This window comes from Phyllobates terribilis, unplaced genomic scaffold (genome assembly GCF_046119375.1).
Source record: "Phyllobates terribilis strain yellow unplaced genomic scaffold, ASM4611937v1 Scaffold_7__3_contigs__length_470593459, whole genome shotgun sequence".
In the NCBI taxonomy this organism is placed as follows: domain Eukaryota; kingdom Metazoa; phylum Chordata; class Amphibia; order Anura; family Dendrobatidae; genus Phyllobates; species Phyllobates terribilis.
The window spans coordinates 204,239,790-204,255,575 of record NW_027362767.1 but is presented as its reverse complement, the minus strand read 5'-3'; the positions used below and the strand labels follow the sequence as shown (position 1 = coordinate 204,255,575).

Genomic DNA, 15,786 nt, shown 5'->3' with positions numbered 1-15,786 from the left:
TAGAAGGCAAAACGTTACATATAGATGAGAAGATCAATCCAGAGTGATACCAGGGTTATTGGTTTAGTTATCAGTCTGCGAGAAGCTCTTGATGGATAATGTATATGGAGGTCTTCATACTCTTCCTCGAAGGCAGATCGTGTTGCTCTGGATGAGCGGTTATTCCCCTCTCCCCATTGCACACATCGGCACGCCTGGTTGAGCAGGAGTATGGGGGTCAGGGATGGATAGCTGTCAGCCAATCAGGTGTGTAGCCTATCACTGTCTGTATACGGCCAGATTAAAAGGGGCTATAATCTGTATCTTTTCTCTTTAGGTGACCTCATTGCAAGAACAGCTTGAAGCCCTGATAGTGAAATGAGGGAGCAACCCCATAAAAGCCTCCTAGTTCTCTCTTGGTGCCCAGTGATCTTTGGGCTAATGGATATTGAACTTCACATGAAATCTACAATGAAATCCACATGACGACCATCCTGTCCCTGAAGTGTAATGGTGCCGGGTCTCAGAATGTCATTGACCCCATGAGCTGATGCCGTCCCTGCCACTACAGTAGTTCTGTAACTTTACCCACATTGGAATATTCTGTGAAGGTCCACACATCGAATCATGTCTCACCATTAACAAGAAAATGACATTTACAAATGTTTATTTAATGGACAATTTTAGGTAAAAAACTGTGAAGAGGCCGAACTATCAGATATTTAATGTTCTCTCTTTGCTCTTCATTCCCGCAGACGTCGCTCTATCACTTGCAGTAACCGTCCCACTAACTTACAATTGCCTTCTGCATTTACAGTTCACGTCCATGATGCACCCCCATATTGGTTTTAGGTCCAAAATTCGGGGTCTTTAGCTACGTAATATATTTTTTCTAGCATTTAAAATGCCATATCTTTTTTCTGATTCAGATCTCCAAATCCTCTGCATCGACCTTCTGGCAGCCAATATCCGGCCGCTTAGATGGCATACGGGTAATGCTTATATGGTGCGCTGTATGTTCCCAGCACTACTGCTTAGTCAGAATGGTATTACAGACCCAATTCACACAAGACCAGGATAGTGAACATGCAGCGGTAAGAATGATCCTCCTGATTGTCGGCCCATGTAACCATGCCGGAAATCACCCAACAAACTGGCAAAATGCTCGTTCGTTAGATGGTTGGATCATGAATGCCGGCTTAAAAAACGTAGTTATCACCATCACATCGGCCGTGGAGACGATGCTGCATGGGGACAGAACGATTGTATCAATAATTGTTCTGTTACCATCAGTTATCGTCAACCTGTAAGTCAGTAACTGAGCGCAGATCGGCTGGTGTGCCGCACACCTCCAGGTTCATTCACCACTATTACTCTGCTACGTAGGACACGTAATAATTTTGATTCCATCTTTGTTCCATTCCTATGATTGGGTATTCATGTGTACACAGTGTTAGTACAGGGCATGCCTGAAAGACTCACACCCAAAATGTAGCTTCAGCTTCCATTGAAGTCTTCCTTGTGGTGTTATGGGGAGTGCCGCTTTCTGTTTTCTTAGTAAATGACATGACCCATCCATGGCAAGTAGGTTACAGAGCGTTTTTTCTATTTCGCATTATTGGTGGTATATTAAATTGCCATTTCTTACATTTCCTTTTAACCCTATCTAAACAGGGTGAGTTTCCGCTTTCGTTTTTACATCACTTTCCCCCACGAGCCGTAACTTTCTTTTCCCATACACGTAGCTCTGAGATAAGTTTTAGTTTTGAATGACGCCATTCGTTTTACCATTCAATTCACTAAAAACTGAAAAAAAATTCAAAGGCGGTGAAATTGTGGGGAAAAAACTATTTTGGGGGGAAGGTTTTGTTTTTACAGCGTTCATTGTCTCAATATGATTGTCAAGGTCAGTAGAATTTTGTCGATATGAAATCTGTAAAGTTTATTTAACTTGTGAAAAATTCAGAAATTTGTAAAAAAAAAAAATATATAGTTTTTCTCGCCGTTTCCTGAGACTCATAGTGTTGTCATTATTACGTCGAAGGAGCTGTAGTGGGGGCTTGTTTTTTAATACCATATGGGCGAAATGAAACATTTTTATCACATTTTATTCTTATTCTTTTCCTTTTTACGGCATTTACTTATCAAGTTCATTTGATATTTGATCAGACTTTTATAGATGCAGGAATACCACGTTTCTGTTTTACTTTCTTTATTTTTAATGTGGATAAAGGGGAGGTGATGGGAAATATATTATAGTATATTTTTTGGTCCCCCTCCCTGGAGGGCTTGAATCTGTGATTATCTGATTGCTTCAACCAAGGTTTTTCAATCCCAGTCTCCTATGAAGCCAGAGGTGACTCTGAACACAATTAGTTTTCTGACCATGCGCAGTTCTTAAGAATGGATGCATTAAATGGACGACCTAACGAATGACCATTTGTTTCTCGTGTTTTTTTGGGGATGGACAATTAAGTTGTGCAGATTATGGCCCCGATTCATCAAGGCTGCATTTTTCATGCCGGTCTTGATGAGGGGGCTCGGTGGAGTGTGAGGCACCTGATGCATGCACCTCCATGTGCACCTCGCCGCTTACTCCAGTGAGGGACTGGAGTAAGATCTGTGGGGTAAGGAATGCTGCCGCTCATCATGAATTTGACAAGATGGGGCCGTCACGCTCCCCTCATGCCCCCCAGCTCCACACTGTTTGTCGGAGCTGGGTGGAAATGCTGAAAGTCTATAAACAAAAATGTGCAGAGAGCGAGGCTTTTCAGAGGCAGTTTTCTGGCGTAGAAGCGTTTATGAATCGGGACCTCGGTGTTTTTGGTCCATAACAGAACAGAAATCTAAAAACCCATTGAAAGTAATGGCTGCTGTTACTGATCGTTTTATTTCCTGTCTTTAAGCTCCTGAAATGGATTATAAATACGGCATCTGAACAGCGCCAAACTATAGATCCATCATAATGAAGATGCACAATAACAAGGTGCATTGTGGGAGCCAGAAAATCTATGTAAATACTTTTATACCTAAAAATTACAATTGTCAGTAATGGAAGTATTCTAGAGGCTTAATAGAAGCAGATGAGAACTTGTCAGACGGGCAATGTCTACATGTGTGACCGCTGTCAAACAGCCATGACACTTACAGGAGCGGCGACATTAAAAGAAACGCCGAGCACGCCAAAATACTCGGCGAGCACCCGAGCGTGCTCACCAAAAGGGTTAATACAGCATGCTCGCTCATCACTAATTCTTATATATTTCATGAGGGATCAGGGTGCTGACAGGATCATCAATTTTAAATGGTTTTAATTGTTTGTCCAATTTTTTCCAAATAAAATGCAGTTTATTCTTTGTGATTTCAGGTGCGCTTATCATTGTGTCGTTCTTTCTTCTTATTCTTGTATATGCTGCAGCTTATTGACAATAGGACTCCATTTAACATCTGAATTCATTGCTGACTACATGGACACAGTTCACACCTCCACCAGACCAACTCCAGATCACTAGGCCATCGCTCCCATCACCTCCATTATTAACAATGCCCTTGGTGTGATTTCCTTGGCTTGTCTTTAGGAAGCGTCCTCCCATCCACCTCATGACCCTGCTGTAATATCTCCTACATGTTGTGCTCTTTTCCGTCCTTCATCTGTAATCCAGCCTGAAGAAGGGGCCTCTGTGCTCTAAAGCTGCAGGCATAGTTCTTCTGATTAGCCAATATAGGGATCACTCCTAGAATACATTTATCATTTTTGGGCATAAAAGTATTTACATAGATCCAACGTAAAATCTTTTTGGTGCACAAACTGCAAACACAAACTAGGGAACCTTTTAGATATAGAAAGTGATATCAAATACATATTATAGCAGTTAGTTGATTAGTTTGTGGTTGATCAAACTATACTTCTTAAATGGGAAAAGAAAATCACAATGAAAACTGCATTATATAGTCAATATTAAAAACCTTTCTTTTTATTTGGCCCAAAAATGGTGACTGTTTATTTAAAGAAAAAGAAGAAGAAGAAGAAGAAGAAGAAGAAGAAGAAGTGTTACAGTTTACTATCAAATTACTATCCGGCCTGTTCCATCAGTGTTACTGCTCAGTCACCCAAAGGCCGTAAATAGCCACAATACACAGAAGTGATCGCTCTCCTCCGAGCCATTCATTACTGGTTTAGCTATATTATAAAGGGCTGAGAAATCTCCTGTCTACACGCCTGGGCCGCGTTCACACGGTCAGTATTTGGTCAGTATTTTACATCAGTATTTGTAAGCCAACACCAGGAGTGGGTGATAATACAGAAGTGGTGAGGAGTTTATTATCCTTTTCCTCTGATTGTTCCTCGCACCAGGTCCTCTGTAATAACCTGGCAGCTGGTGGCTTTTACCACCTAGTGATAAAGAATGGGGGGTGAAGCGGAGCTGCTTTGTCACTGTCCCGCCAGCACGGTGTCCTCAGCAGTGTGGTCACCAGGCTGACGCCATCGGGTAAGATCAGACTCCCTGCAGACCGCACCCAGGGCTACAAGGAGCGCAGGGTCACAAAATCAGCCAGCAGAAGACACTCAAGTCACTGGGAATTGTTAAAGGGAATCTGTCACCAGGTTTTTACCACCTAATCTAAGCGCAGCATAATGTAGAGACAGAGACCCTGATTCCAGCGATGTGTGACTTACTGGGCTGCTTGTTGCCCTTTTGCTAAAATCACTGTTTTTGTTAACAGATTATCACTAGAGGACTAGTAGTCCTCCGTATACATGAGCTCTGTATAACCCCACCCCCTCCACTGATTGGCTGCTTTCTGTGTACACTGTGCATAGGCAGAAAGCTGCCAATCAGTGGTTTGGGGCAGAGTTATACAGGGCTCAGTAAGTGACACATCGCTGGAATCAGGGTTTCTGCGCCAGCAGACTGCACTCTGACCAATGTAAGTTACTGGTCTAGCGGTTTTCACAGTTGCAGCCTGCGCTGGTAATGTCTGTTCTGTACATAAGACCGTACTGGTTTTACGCCGGCAGCCGTCCTCGGTGCGGAGGAGCGCACGGAGCTGCGCAGGGAACGTCACACAACTTCTGCACAACAGGAAAACGTCTTACACTTGGAAAGTGTCAGGAGTGTTTCCTCACCTTCCCGCATTGTTCTACAGCCCAATATCCATGACTCTGCCTTACTCCTCAAGCATCAAACACACAAAATACACAACAATCCAGCTCTGCACAATCTGATAGGAACGCTGGAGGCGTTATGGAGGTCTGTTAGTGTTAGGCATGTGGACGGATTGTGCTTCCACTTCATTAATGACTTTCTTTGAGAAAACGCGTCCGTATATTGAGATTTATCTGATACAAAACCTCATTTGTAGGAGTTGGTATCAAACACTTTGCTGAATCCTCTGCTAGTAGTGGTGACCGCTGGTATTAGGGCGCATCCTTACTGAACCAGTGTTCCCGTTATTTTTTTCTACACAAAAGCTTGTAATAAAAACCAAAAAAATAAATACCCTGAATTTCAAGCAGTTTTCATGGCGTGGGTTTTTAGTTTTTCATTTTGTAGAAGGATTTTTCTGGCCTTACCTGGAGTACGCAGCAACATTCTGAAACATCCAACAAAATAACGGGTATAGTAACATTCTACATACACAGCAAAGTGTCTGGCGCCTAGGATTTTAAAGGGTGACAGTCATTTAGATTTTTAGTTCCTAAATCAATGAAAATAAGAAACTTTGTAATATATCTTATCAGAGGAATCCGCTTCTTTCTCCGTCAGGACTGATCAGTCAGTCTCACAAGTCTCAATTCCTGGGTAAAATCAGTATTCAGTGAAATTGTTCCATTACTGAGATAGTATATTATCTGTAGTAACTGTCATCTCCTATGTAGATGGAGGGGGGATGAGGTGGGAGGAGCTGTATCTCTAGCTCCTCCCACCTGTCCGCAATGTAGAATCTTATAAGCACCAACCGCCATCTCCTATCTCAGTAATGGAATACTGAAGACATGGGGACATTTTACCCAGAAATTGAGAATTTTGAAAACAAATGATCAGTCCTGACAGAGAAAGAAGCGGATTCCTCTGATATATTACAAGGTCGCTTATGTTCATGTGTAAGAAGTAAGATGACGGTTACTCTTTGCGCTTTGAATGTCTGTGAATTTCGCCTCCTACTCGAACCATATTCTTTCAAGTTTGTCTAATGCATCCAGTAAGGGCGTGTTCAGACCAGTGGGGGGTTTTCATCCTTGTGCGTAATGGCGCACACATGGGAAGAACTCTGACTAACTACAAGTGCACATGGGCATTTATACACAAGAAGCAATAGCCCACATGGAAAAAATAGTAGCCGGCTGTCTAGCACACAGCCAATCACATCTGCAACTTGCTGATGAGACTAACTGGACTTTTCATATGGCTGTCTGAACACGGCCCAGCGCACAAAAAGCCACTACTAGTTTCCTGAAAGTGTGACACCAAGCAATCCTCAATCCATAATCATCACCGCCACAGAAGAAGCAAGAACAAACAGCATCACTTACACAAGAAGACTTCTTTATCAAAGGCTTAAAAATATCTTTATGAACCATAAAAGTTAATAGATCAATATAACAGGATATCAACATAAATGGGGGATACAGATGAAGAAAAGGTGGGTACACCTGGTAGGTAAAGTATATGGCACACAATATATACACCAAAGAAGGTCAAACAACATGTCACAGATACAGACATAGTATCATAAGTAACCAATGCAGATCACGTGATATTTAAAAAAAATGAATATCAATCAGATATATAATAATAAGTCACAACATGATCTGCATATAAAACCACAAAATATGGAAGGACTATGCATGTAATAACAGAGAGGAATAGAGGTAACATTAGCCCTGGAAGAAGCATTTCTCCTTGAAACGCGCGTCGGGTGTGGTGGGTCCCTGGTCTGGTGCACTATAGGTAACGTTATTATATAACTGATTGACAATCACTTTTTTTTCAAATATCACATGTGATCTGCATTGGTTATTTATGATGTATTGACACTATATCTGTACCTGGGACACGTTGTTTGACCTTCTGTGGTGTATATATAGTGTGCCACATACTTTACCTACCAGGTGTATCCAACTTTTCTTCATATGTATTCCCCATTTATATTGATATCCTGTTATATTGATCTATTTATCTTTATTTATGAACCATAGAAGGTTTTTTAAGCCTTTGATAAAGAAGTCTTCTTGTTTAAGTGATGCAGTTTCTTGAAAGGACTGATTAACCAGGTGGTCCTTATGTCGGCTGCACACTATTAGGTCAAGTTCAGACGTCCGTATATCACAGTCCCAAGTACTGACTGCGCATCTCTAGAACCAAACTCAACAGTTTCAAAGGCACAAAGGAAGCTATTGAGATGGATTCAGGAGACTCATGGTCCGCACTTGGACTGTGACATACAGATGTATGAATGTGGCCTTAGATTTATTATACACCTGACTTTTTAGAAATATTTGCGTCACGCTCGACGCTGGTGTCTAAACATTTCAAAATATGTTTGCCAATTTGTTAACTTTTGGTGCAAGTAAAAGGCGCAAATCCTCCCGCCCCATACTTGGCCTAAACTGTAACTATCCTGTTTACTGGCAAATGTCAAATGAATAAATCCAACATTAAACTGCTGAGTCCGAGAATTACCAAACTAGAAAAAAGAAGACAATGAGGAAATGTGATATTTTCTCCTCTTGTCTGCAGCTCTCTCTGAAGAATGAATGTAACAAATCATCACTTTCAGTATAAAAGCTGTCAGTCTTTAATCTTTGATGCATCTTTGATTGGCCGTGAAGTGCAAATATTGCTTCTTCAAAGTTACTTATTGTGAAGCCAATTAATACTTTTGCAGGATGTGTAGAAAGAGAGTCCAGTATCACGATGGCATAGTTGGAGGTTCCTGGTTTGTAGTGTCGCCACCTACAGCATGAAAAGAAGACTAGTAAGTAAGAATTACACTTTCTTGTTTTAAAAAGGACCTTTCACCATATTTTTCATGTTGAACTGGACACACAATATAATAGTGGTTGCAGAGGAAAATGTTGCGGAGATATTAGCAATAAAAGCATTTGGCAGCTAAGTTAATTTACGTTAAGTCCAAATGAGGGAGTTTTCACTGGGGGCGTGTACTTCTTGCCCCTGTATGACACTGACCAATCATAAGCAAACAGTAACACAGGAAAAAGAAAATATCCCACCATAGCTCAGAACAGGTTAATCCTGTGTGAGGCATATAATAACAGACAGTCTGTTCTCACTGCAGATAGATTACAAGTTGCTGTGAGCACAGCAGATTAGAGTGTCCTTGCTGACACCTTTGGGCTTTCATCTAGCAGTCTGGGAGGGGGGAAGAAGCACTGCTGAGTTTAGCTGTGTCACATTAGAACACCTCACACATGGACTGCCAGGAGGTGTCAGTAATGACACACAGGTCTGCTGTGCTCACAAAACTTGTAATGGCTCTGCAGTGAGATTAGGCTGTCTGTCATTTTATGTCTCACACAGGAGAAAGCCTGCTCTAAGCTATGTTGGGGGCGTGTTCTTATCTCCCTGTGTGTTTCTGCCTGCTTATGATTGGTCAATGTCATACAGGTGGAAGAAGTACACACCCCCAAAGAAAACTATCTGATAAGATCCACGTAGACACAAAATTAAATCATTATTTCCCAAATACTTTGATTGCTAATATTTCTGCAACGGAAAGATGAAATTAAAATGTGAAAAATGTTTTATTCCACTCTGCAATCACTGTAACATTCTGTGTCCAGTTCAACATGAAACATTTGATAAAATGTCCTGTTTAAAGACATTGTCTCATCACAGGGATAGCTTAATAAGAGTTCTGATAGCAATTGGTCTGGCTGGTGGGGCGTTTTGGCAATTGCACCCCCACTGAACAGTCTGTATATCATGAAAATAGCAATTAGAAAATTGTTATGATGATTAATACAGAGAAGATAAACACAAGATATAAGGTTTGATGAAACAATTGTATTAATATAACATTTTTGCACAAATTCACATACCGCATAATTCCTTATCTTTTGTATTTGGAAAAGCGTTCCTTAGCTTTTCCATGATGTCCTCCAGATGTAAGCTGACGTCCCTAGTTCCACTGTCCACATCATCTAGAGAGAATCATACAGAATGTTATTGTGTGGGCCTGTACATTTCTGTGTGAAGGTTATGTGAGAAATACACAGAAATACACAGAAATACCGTGCATTTACCAGAAAGTTATCTCACAAAGACAGCCCTTGTCCATATGCCCCATTATGCCTACAAAAAATTACATTAAAATCTGAGCCTCCAAAACTCACCAGCTGACTACCACAATAGCTGCTTCAACATTTTTTGTTTATGTTGCCACATTTTTTTCTGTACCAGCCTTAACCTTTTGCAAATTAAGAATGCTTTAACAAAATAGAAGTGTTAAAGGGAATATGTCAGCAGGTTTTATTATGTAATCTGTGAGCAGCATTCTGTAGGAACAGAGGGCACAATTCCAGTGATGTGACACTTATTGGGCTGTGTTTTGCTGTTTCAATACAATCAGTGTTTTATCAGCACAAGATTATCAGTATTCTTCTATATTCTGATTTTGTACTTTGCCTGCTCTCCTGATTCTGACCCAGCGACCTGACTAGACCTGCCAGCCTGCACCACCAGCCAGCTGCCTATTTAATAGCCCTAACCCGGGGACAACTGTGTAAGTCCACATTCCTGGGACTAGAATGATGAAGACAAGTTCTTCCTCTGGTTTGCTGCTCCTCAACTCATATTTTATCTCTAGGTGTCTTGTTCTTGACTCAGCCTATTTGTTATTCGACTGTCTCCTGATTTTGTACTTTGCCTGCCCCCCTGATTGTGACTCGGTGACCTGACTACACCTGCCAGTCTGCACCACCAGTCTAGTCTATGGCCCCAACCCTGGGACAACTGTGTAAGTCCAGATTCCTGGGACTTGAATGATGAAGACCAGTTCTTCCTCTGGTTTGCCGCTTCTAAACTCCGGTTTTATCTCTAGGTGTCTTGTTCTTGACTCAGCCTATTTGTTATTCGTCTGTCTCCTGATACTTTGCCTGCCCCCTGATTGTGACCCGGTGACTACACCTGCCATCCTGCACCACCAGCCAGCAGCCTAGTCTATGGCCCCAACCCTGGGACAACTATGTAAGTCCACATTCCTGGGACTAGAATGATGAAGACCAGTTCTTCCGCTGGTTTGCCGCTCCTAAACTCCGGTTTTATCTCTAGGTGTCTTGTTCTTGACTCAGCCTATTTGTTATTCGTCTGTCTCCTGATACTTTGCCTGCCCCCTGATTGTGACCTGGTGACCTGACTACACCTGCCATCCTGCACAGCCAGCCAGCAGCCTAGTCTATGGCCTCAACCCTGGGACAACTGTGTAAGTCCAGATTCCTGAGATTTGAAGGGTTATTCTTGCAGGATGGAGGGGGCTCCACATTAATTTCTGACTTAGGCAGCAGAAAACTAGATTTGGCCTTTGGTTCAAACTCACGCTGGACATGACTTTGTTGTTTAGCTTTCCCAGCTTTAGTAAAGTGATAAAAAATAATATTTTTAAGTACTTTCTCCTAGTCCCAACATCACAACACATGGTGGCAGATAAAAAACTAACCTACTCTGATTTCTTTTCTCAATCAACCCCACTCTTTAGAGAGTTCCCCCAATACCACTCTTGGCTTTCTTGGGTTGTCCTTCCCTACTACTCCATAAATCTACTAGGACAACCTACGGTATTTCATCACATTTGGGTTTGAGCCCTGTCAAACCGAACCTGTAACAAATCCAATATTCCACCAAGTCTGCCGGACCCTCTCTTCCCATCGCATGTCCCCTGCTTCTAACCTCAGCTGTATATTACAGATGCAATTGACTGATTACACTTGCCTCCTATTCCTATTGCTCGGTCATACTTGCAGTAGGAGCTTTTTCTTACCTCGATCCTTGTACGCCTCTGAATAGTTATTCTATATATTTTCACTTTCACAAATGTTTCATAAATTTTGATTTAAAAAAAAATATTTAAAAACATAAAAGTTGTCATTAAGATTTAAAAAGAGGAAACAACGTAGATTGACAATAAATGGCTTCACCCAACCAATAACCATGAGTGGAGAAAAAGTTATTTTGTTATCATTCATATTCTCTGAAACAAGAAAGGAAAAATTCTGCCGGGGTGTGTAAACTTCTGAGCACAACTGTATATATTAAAGAGCAGTAATTCCTAACCCTCCCCCAATTAGGATGTAAATACCCTCACATTAAAGCTGAGAGTCGGCACTTTAAGCTCATATTGATTATAGAACTGGATCTTGAATATGTTTTGGTAAACAGATAAAATGCCAAAACTTGTCAGTGTCCAAATATTTCTAGATCTAGCTGCATAAGGCTGTCAAATTTGGGACAGCAGACCCAAGACTGGTCCATGCATTAAAACCAGCCTAAGGCCGGTTTCACACGTCCATATATCTCCGGTACCGGAAAAAACAGTACCGGAGATATCCATGTCCCGTGTGTCCGAGTGTGTCACATGTGTGGCAACCGTGTGCCTCCCGTGTGCTGCATCAGGATCACAGGGACCAGTGCCTGGAAATCAGTGCACAGTTAGCGCTGTCCCCAAGCTTCCGGTGCTGAACGCTGCCCTCATCATGGTTCCCTGCTGGCGCTGCGATCAGAAACAGTTGGGGACCATGATGAGAGTAGTAGTGTCAGCTCCCGCAATATCCCCACCAATAGAGAAACATGCGGCATAGGTTACAGCGCATGTCCACTATATAGTGATAGCACTGACTATCCTGAGGCTCAGTCCTGTGAAGCCTCGCGCCTCATTCCTGTCTGCACACCGGCATAGGTTACAGCGCATGTGCACTATATAGTGATAGCACTGACTATCCTGAGGCTCAGTCCTGTGAAGCCTCGCGCCTCATTCCTGTCTGCACACCGGCATAGGTTACAGCGAATGTGCACTATATAGTGATAGCACTGACTATCCTGAGGCTCAGTCCTGTGAAGCCTCGCGCCTCATTCCTGTCTGCACACCGGCATAGGTTACAGCGCATGTGCACTATATAGTGATAGCACTGACTATCCTGAGGCTCAGTCCTGTGAAGCCTCGCGCCTCATTCCTGTCTGCACACCGGCATAGGTTACAGCGCATGTGCACTATATAGTGATAGCACTGACTATCCTGAGGCTCAGTCCTGTGAAGCCTCGCGCCTCATTCCTGTCCTCACACCGGCATAGGTTATAGCGCATGTACACTATATAGTGATAGCACTGACTATCCTGAGGCTCAGTCCTGTGAAGCCTCGCACCTCATTCCTGTCTGCACACCGGCATAGGTTACAGCACAAGTGCACTATATAGTGATAGCACTGACTATGCTGAGGCTCAGTCCTGTGAAGCCTCGCGCCTCATTCCTGTCCGCACACCAGCATAGGTTACAGCGCATGTGCACTATATAGTGATAGCACTGACTATCCTGAGGCTCAGTCCTGTGAAGCCTCGTGCCTCATTCCTGGCCGCACACCGGCATAGGTTACAGCGCATGTCCACTATATAGTGATAGCACTGACTATCCTGAGGCTCAGTCCTGTGAAGCCTCGCGCCTCATTCCTGTCCGCACACCGGCATAGGTTACAGCGCATGTCCACTATATAGTGATAGCACTGACTATCCTGAGGCTCAGTCCTGTGAAGCCTCGCGCCTCATTCCTGTCTGCACACCGGCATAGGTTACAGCGCATGTGCACTATATAGTGATAGCACTGACTATCCTGAGGCTCAGTCCTGTGAAGCCTCGCGCCTCATTCCTGTCTGCACACCGGCATAGGTTACAGCGCATGTGCACTATATAGTGATAGCACTGACTATCCTGAGGCTCAGTCCTGTGAAGCCTCGCGCCTCATTCCTGTCCGCACACCGGCATAGGTTACAGCGCATGTCCACTATATAGTGATAGCACTGACTATCCTGAGGCTCAGTCCTGTGAAGCCTCGCGCCTCATTCCTGTCTGCACACCGGCATAGGTTACAGCGCATGTGCACTATATAGTGATAGCACTGACTATCCTGAGGCTCAGTCCTGTGAAGCCTCGCGCCTCATTCCTGTCTGCACACCGGCATAGGTTACAGCGCATGTGCACTATATAGTGATAGCACTGGCTATCCTAAGGCTCAGTCCTGTGAAGCCTCGCGCCTCATTCCTGTCTGCACACCGGCATAGGTTACAGCGCATGTGCACTATATAGTGATAGCACTGACTATCCTGAGGCTCAGTCCTGTGAAGCCTCGCGCCTCATTCCTGTCTGCACACCGGCATAGGTTACAGCGCATGTGCACTATATAGTGATAGCACTGACTATCCTGAGGCTCAGTCCTGTGAAGCCTCGCGCCTCATTCCTGTCCTCACACCGGCATAGGTTATAGCGCATGTACACTATATAGTGATAGCACTGACTATCCTGAGGCTCAGTCCTGTGAAGCCTCGCACCTCATTCCTGTCTGCACACCGGCATAGGTTACAGCACAAGTGCACTACATAGTGATAGCACTGACTATGCTGAGGCTCAGTCCTGTGAAGCCTCGCGCCTCATTCCTGTCCGCACACCGGCATAGGTTACAGCGCATGTGCACTATATAGTGATAGCACTGACTATCCTGAGGCTCAGTCCTGTGAAGCCTCGTGCCTCATTCCTGTCCGCACACCGGCATAGGTTACAGCGCATGTACACTATATAGTGATAGCACTGACTATCCTGAGGCTCAGTCCTGTGAAGCCTCGCGCCTCATTCCTGTCTGCACACCGGCATAGGTTACAGCACATGTGCACTATATAGTGATAGCACTGACTATGCTGAGGCTCAGTCCTGTGAAGCCTCGCTCCTCATTCCTGTCTGCACACCGGCATAGGTTACAGCACATGTACACTATATAGTGATAGCATTGACTATCCTGAGGCTCAGTCCTGTGAAGCCTCGCGCCTCATTCCTGTCTGCACACCGGCATAGGTTACAGCGCATGTACACTATATAGTGATAGCACTGACTAACCTGAGGCTCAGTCCTGTGAAGCCTCGCGCCTCATTCCTGTCCGCACACCGGCATAGGTTACAGCGCATGTGCACTATATAGTGATAGCACTGACTATCCTGAGGCTCAGTCCTGTGAAGCCTCGCACCTCATTCCTGTCTGCACACCGGCATAGGTTACAGTGCATGTACACTATATAGTGATAGCACTGACTATCCTGAGGCTCAGTCCTGTGAAGCCTCGCGCCTCATTCCTGTCTGCACACCGGCATAGGTTACAGCGCATGTACACTATATAGTGATAGCACTGACTATCCTGAGGCTCAGTCCTGTGAAGCCTCGCGCCTCATTCCTGTCCGCACACCGGCATAGGTTACAGCACATGTGCACTATATAGTGATAGCACTGACTATCCTGAGGCTCAGTCCTGTGAAACCTCGTGCCTCATTCCTGTCTGCACACCGGCATAGGTTACAGTGCATGTACACTATATAGTGATAGCACTGACTATCCTGAGGCTCAGTCCTGTGAAGCCTCGCGCCTTATTCCTGTCCGCACACCGCCATAGGTTCCAGCGCATGTGCATTATATAGTGATAGCACTGACTATTCTGAGGCTCAGTCCTGTGAAGCCTCGCACCTCATTCCTGTCTGCACAACGGCATAGGTTACAGTGCATGTACACTATATAGTGATAGCACTGACTATCCTGAGGCTCAGTCCTGTGAAGCCTCACGCCTCATTCCTGTCCGCACACCGGCATAGGTTACAGCGCATGTGCACTATATAGTGATAGCACCGACTATGCTGAGGCTCAGTCCTGTGAAGCCTCGCGCCTCATTCCTGTCTGCACACCGGCATAGGTTACAGCGCATGTGCACTATATAGTGATAGCACTGACTATCCTGTGGCTCAGTCCTGTGAAGCCTCGCACCTCATTCCTGTCTGCACACCGGCATAGGTTACAGCGCATGTGCACTATATAGTGATAGCACTGACTATCCTGAGGCTCAGTCCTGTGAAGCCTCGCGCCTCATTCCTGTCCGCACACCGACATAGGTTACAGCGCATGTCCACTATATAGTGATAGCACTGACTATCCTGAGGCTCAGTCCTGTGAAGCCTCGCGCCTCATTCCTGTCTGCACACCGGCATAGGTTACAGCGCATGTGCACTATATAGTGATAGCACTGACTATCCTGAGGCTCAGTCCTGTGAAGCCTCGCGCCTCATTCCTGTCTGCACACCGGCATAGGTTACAGCGCATGTGCACTATATAGTGATAGCACTGGCTATCCTAAGGCTCAGTCCTGTGAAGCCTCGCGCCTCATTCCTGTCTGCACACCGGCATAGGTTACAGCGCATGTGCACTATATAGTGATAGCACTGACTATCCTGAGGCTCAGTCCTGTGAAGCCTCGCGCCTCATTCCTGTCTGCACACCGGCATAGGTTACAGCGCATGTGCACTATATAGTGATAGCACTGACTATCCTGAGGCTCAGTCCTGTGAAGCCTCGCGCCTCATTCCTGTCCTCACACCGGCATAGGTTATAGCGCATGTACACTATATAGTGATAGCACTGACTATCCTGAGGCTCAGTCCTGTGAAGCCTCGCACCTCATTCCTGTCTGCACACCGGCATAGGTTACAGCACAAGTGCACTATATAGTGATAGCACTGACTATGCTGAGGCTCAGTCCTGTGAAGCCTCGC

The 15,786-nt window shown here is 44.5% G+C and overlaps 1 protein-coding gene across 9 annotated transcripts in view; it reads right to left on the bottom strand.

Moving 5' to 3' along the window:
* Window positions 1-7,127: 7,127 nt before the first annotated feature.
* Window positions 7,128-15,786, bottom strand: part of DRP2 (dystrophin related protein 2) — a 181,158-nt gene continuing 172,499 nt past the window's right edge. For all 9 annotated transcript variants that reach the window (XM_073639694.1, XM_073639697.1, XM_073639695.1 and 6 more), the window contains 2 exons: window positions 9,044-9,145; window positions 7,128-7,937 (listed from right to left, as the gene is read on the bottom strand). In XM_073639694.1, the coding sequence (XP_073495795.1) occupies window positions 7,894-7,937; window positions 9,044-9,145 (146 nt within the window). In that variant the 3' untranslated portion in view covers window positions 7,128-7,893. The remainder of the gene's footprint in view (window positions 7,938-9,043; window positions 9,146-15,786) is intronic.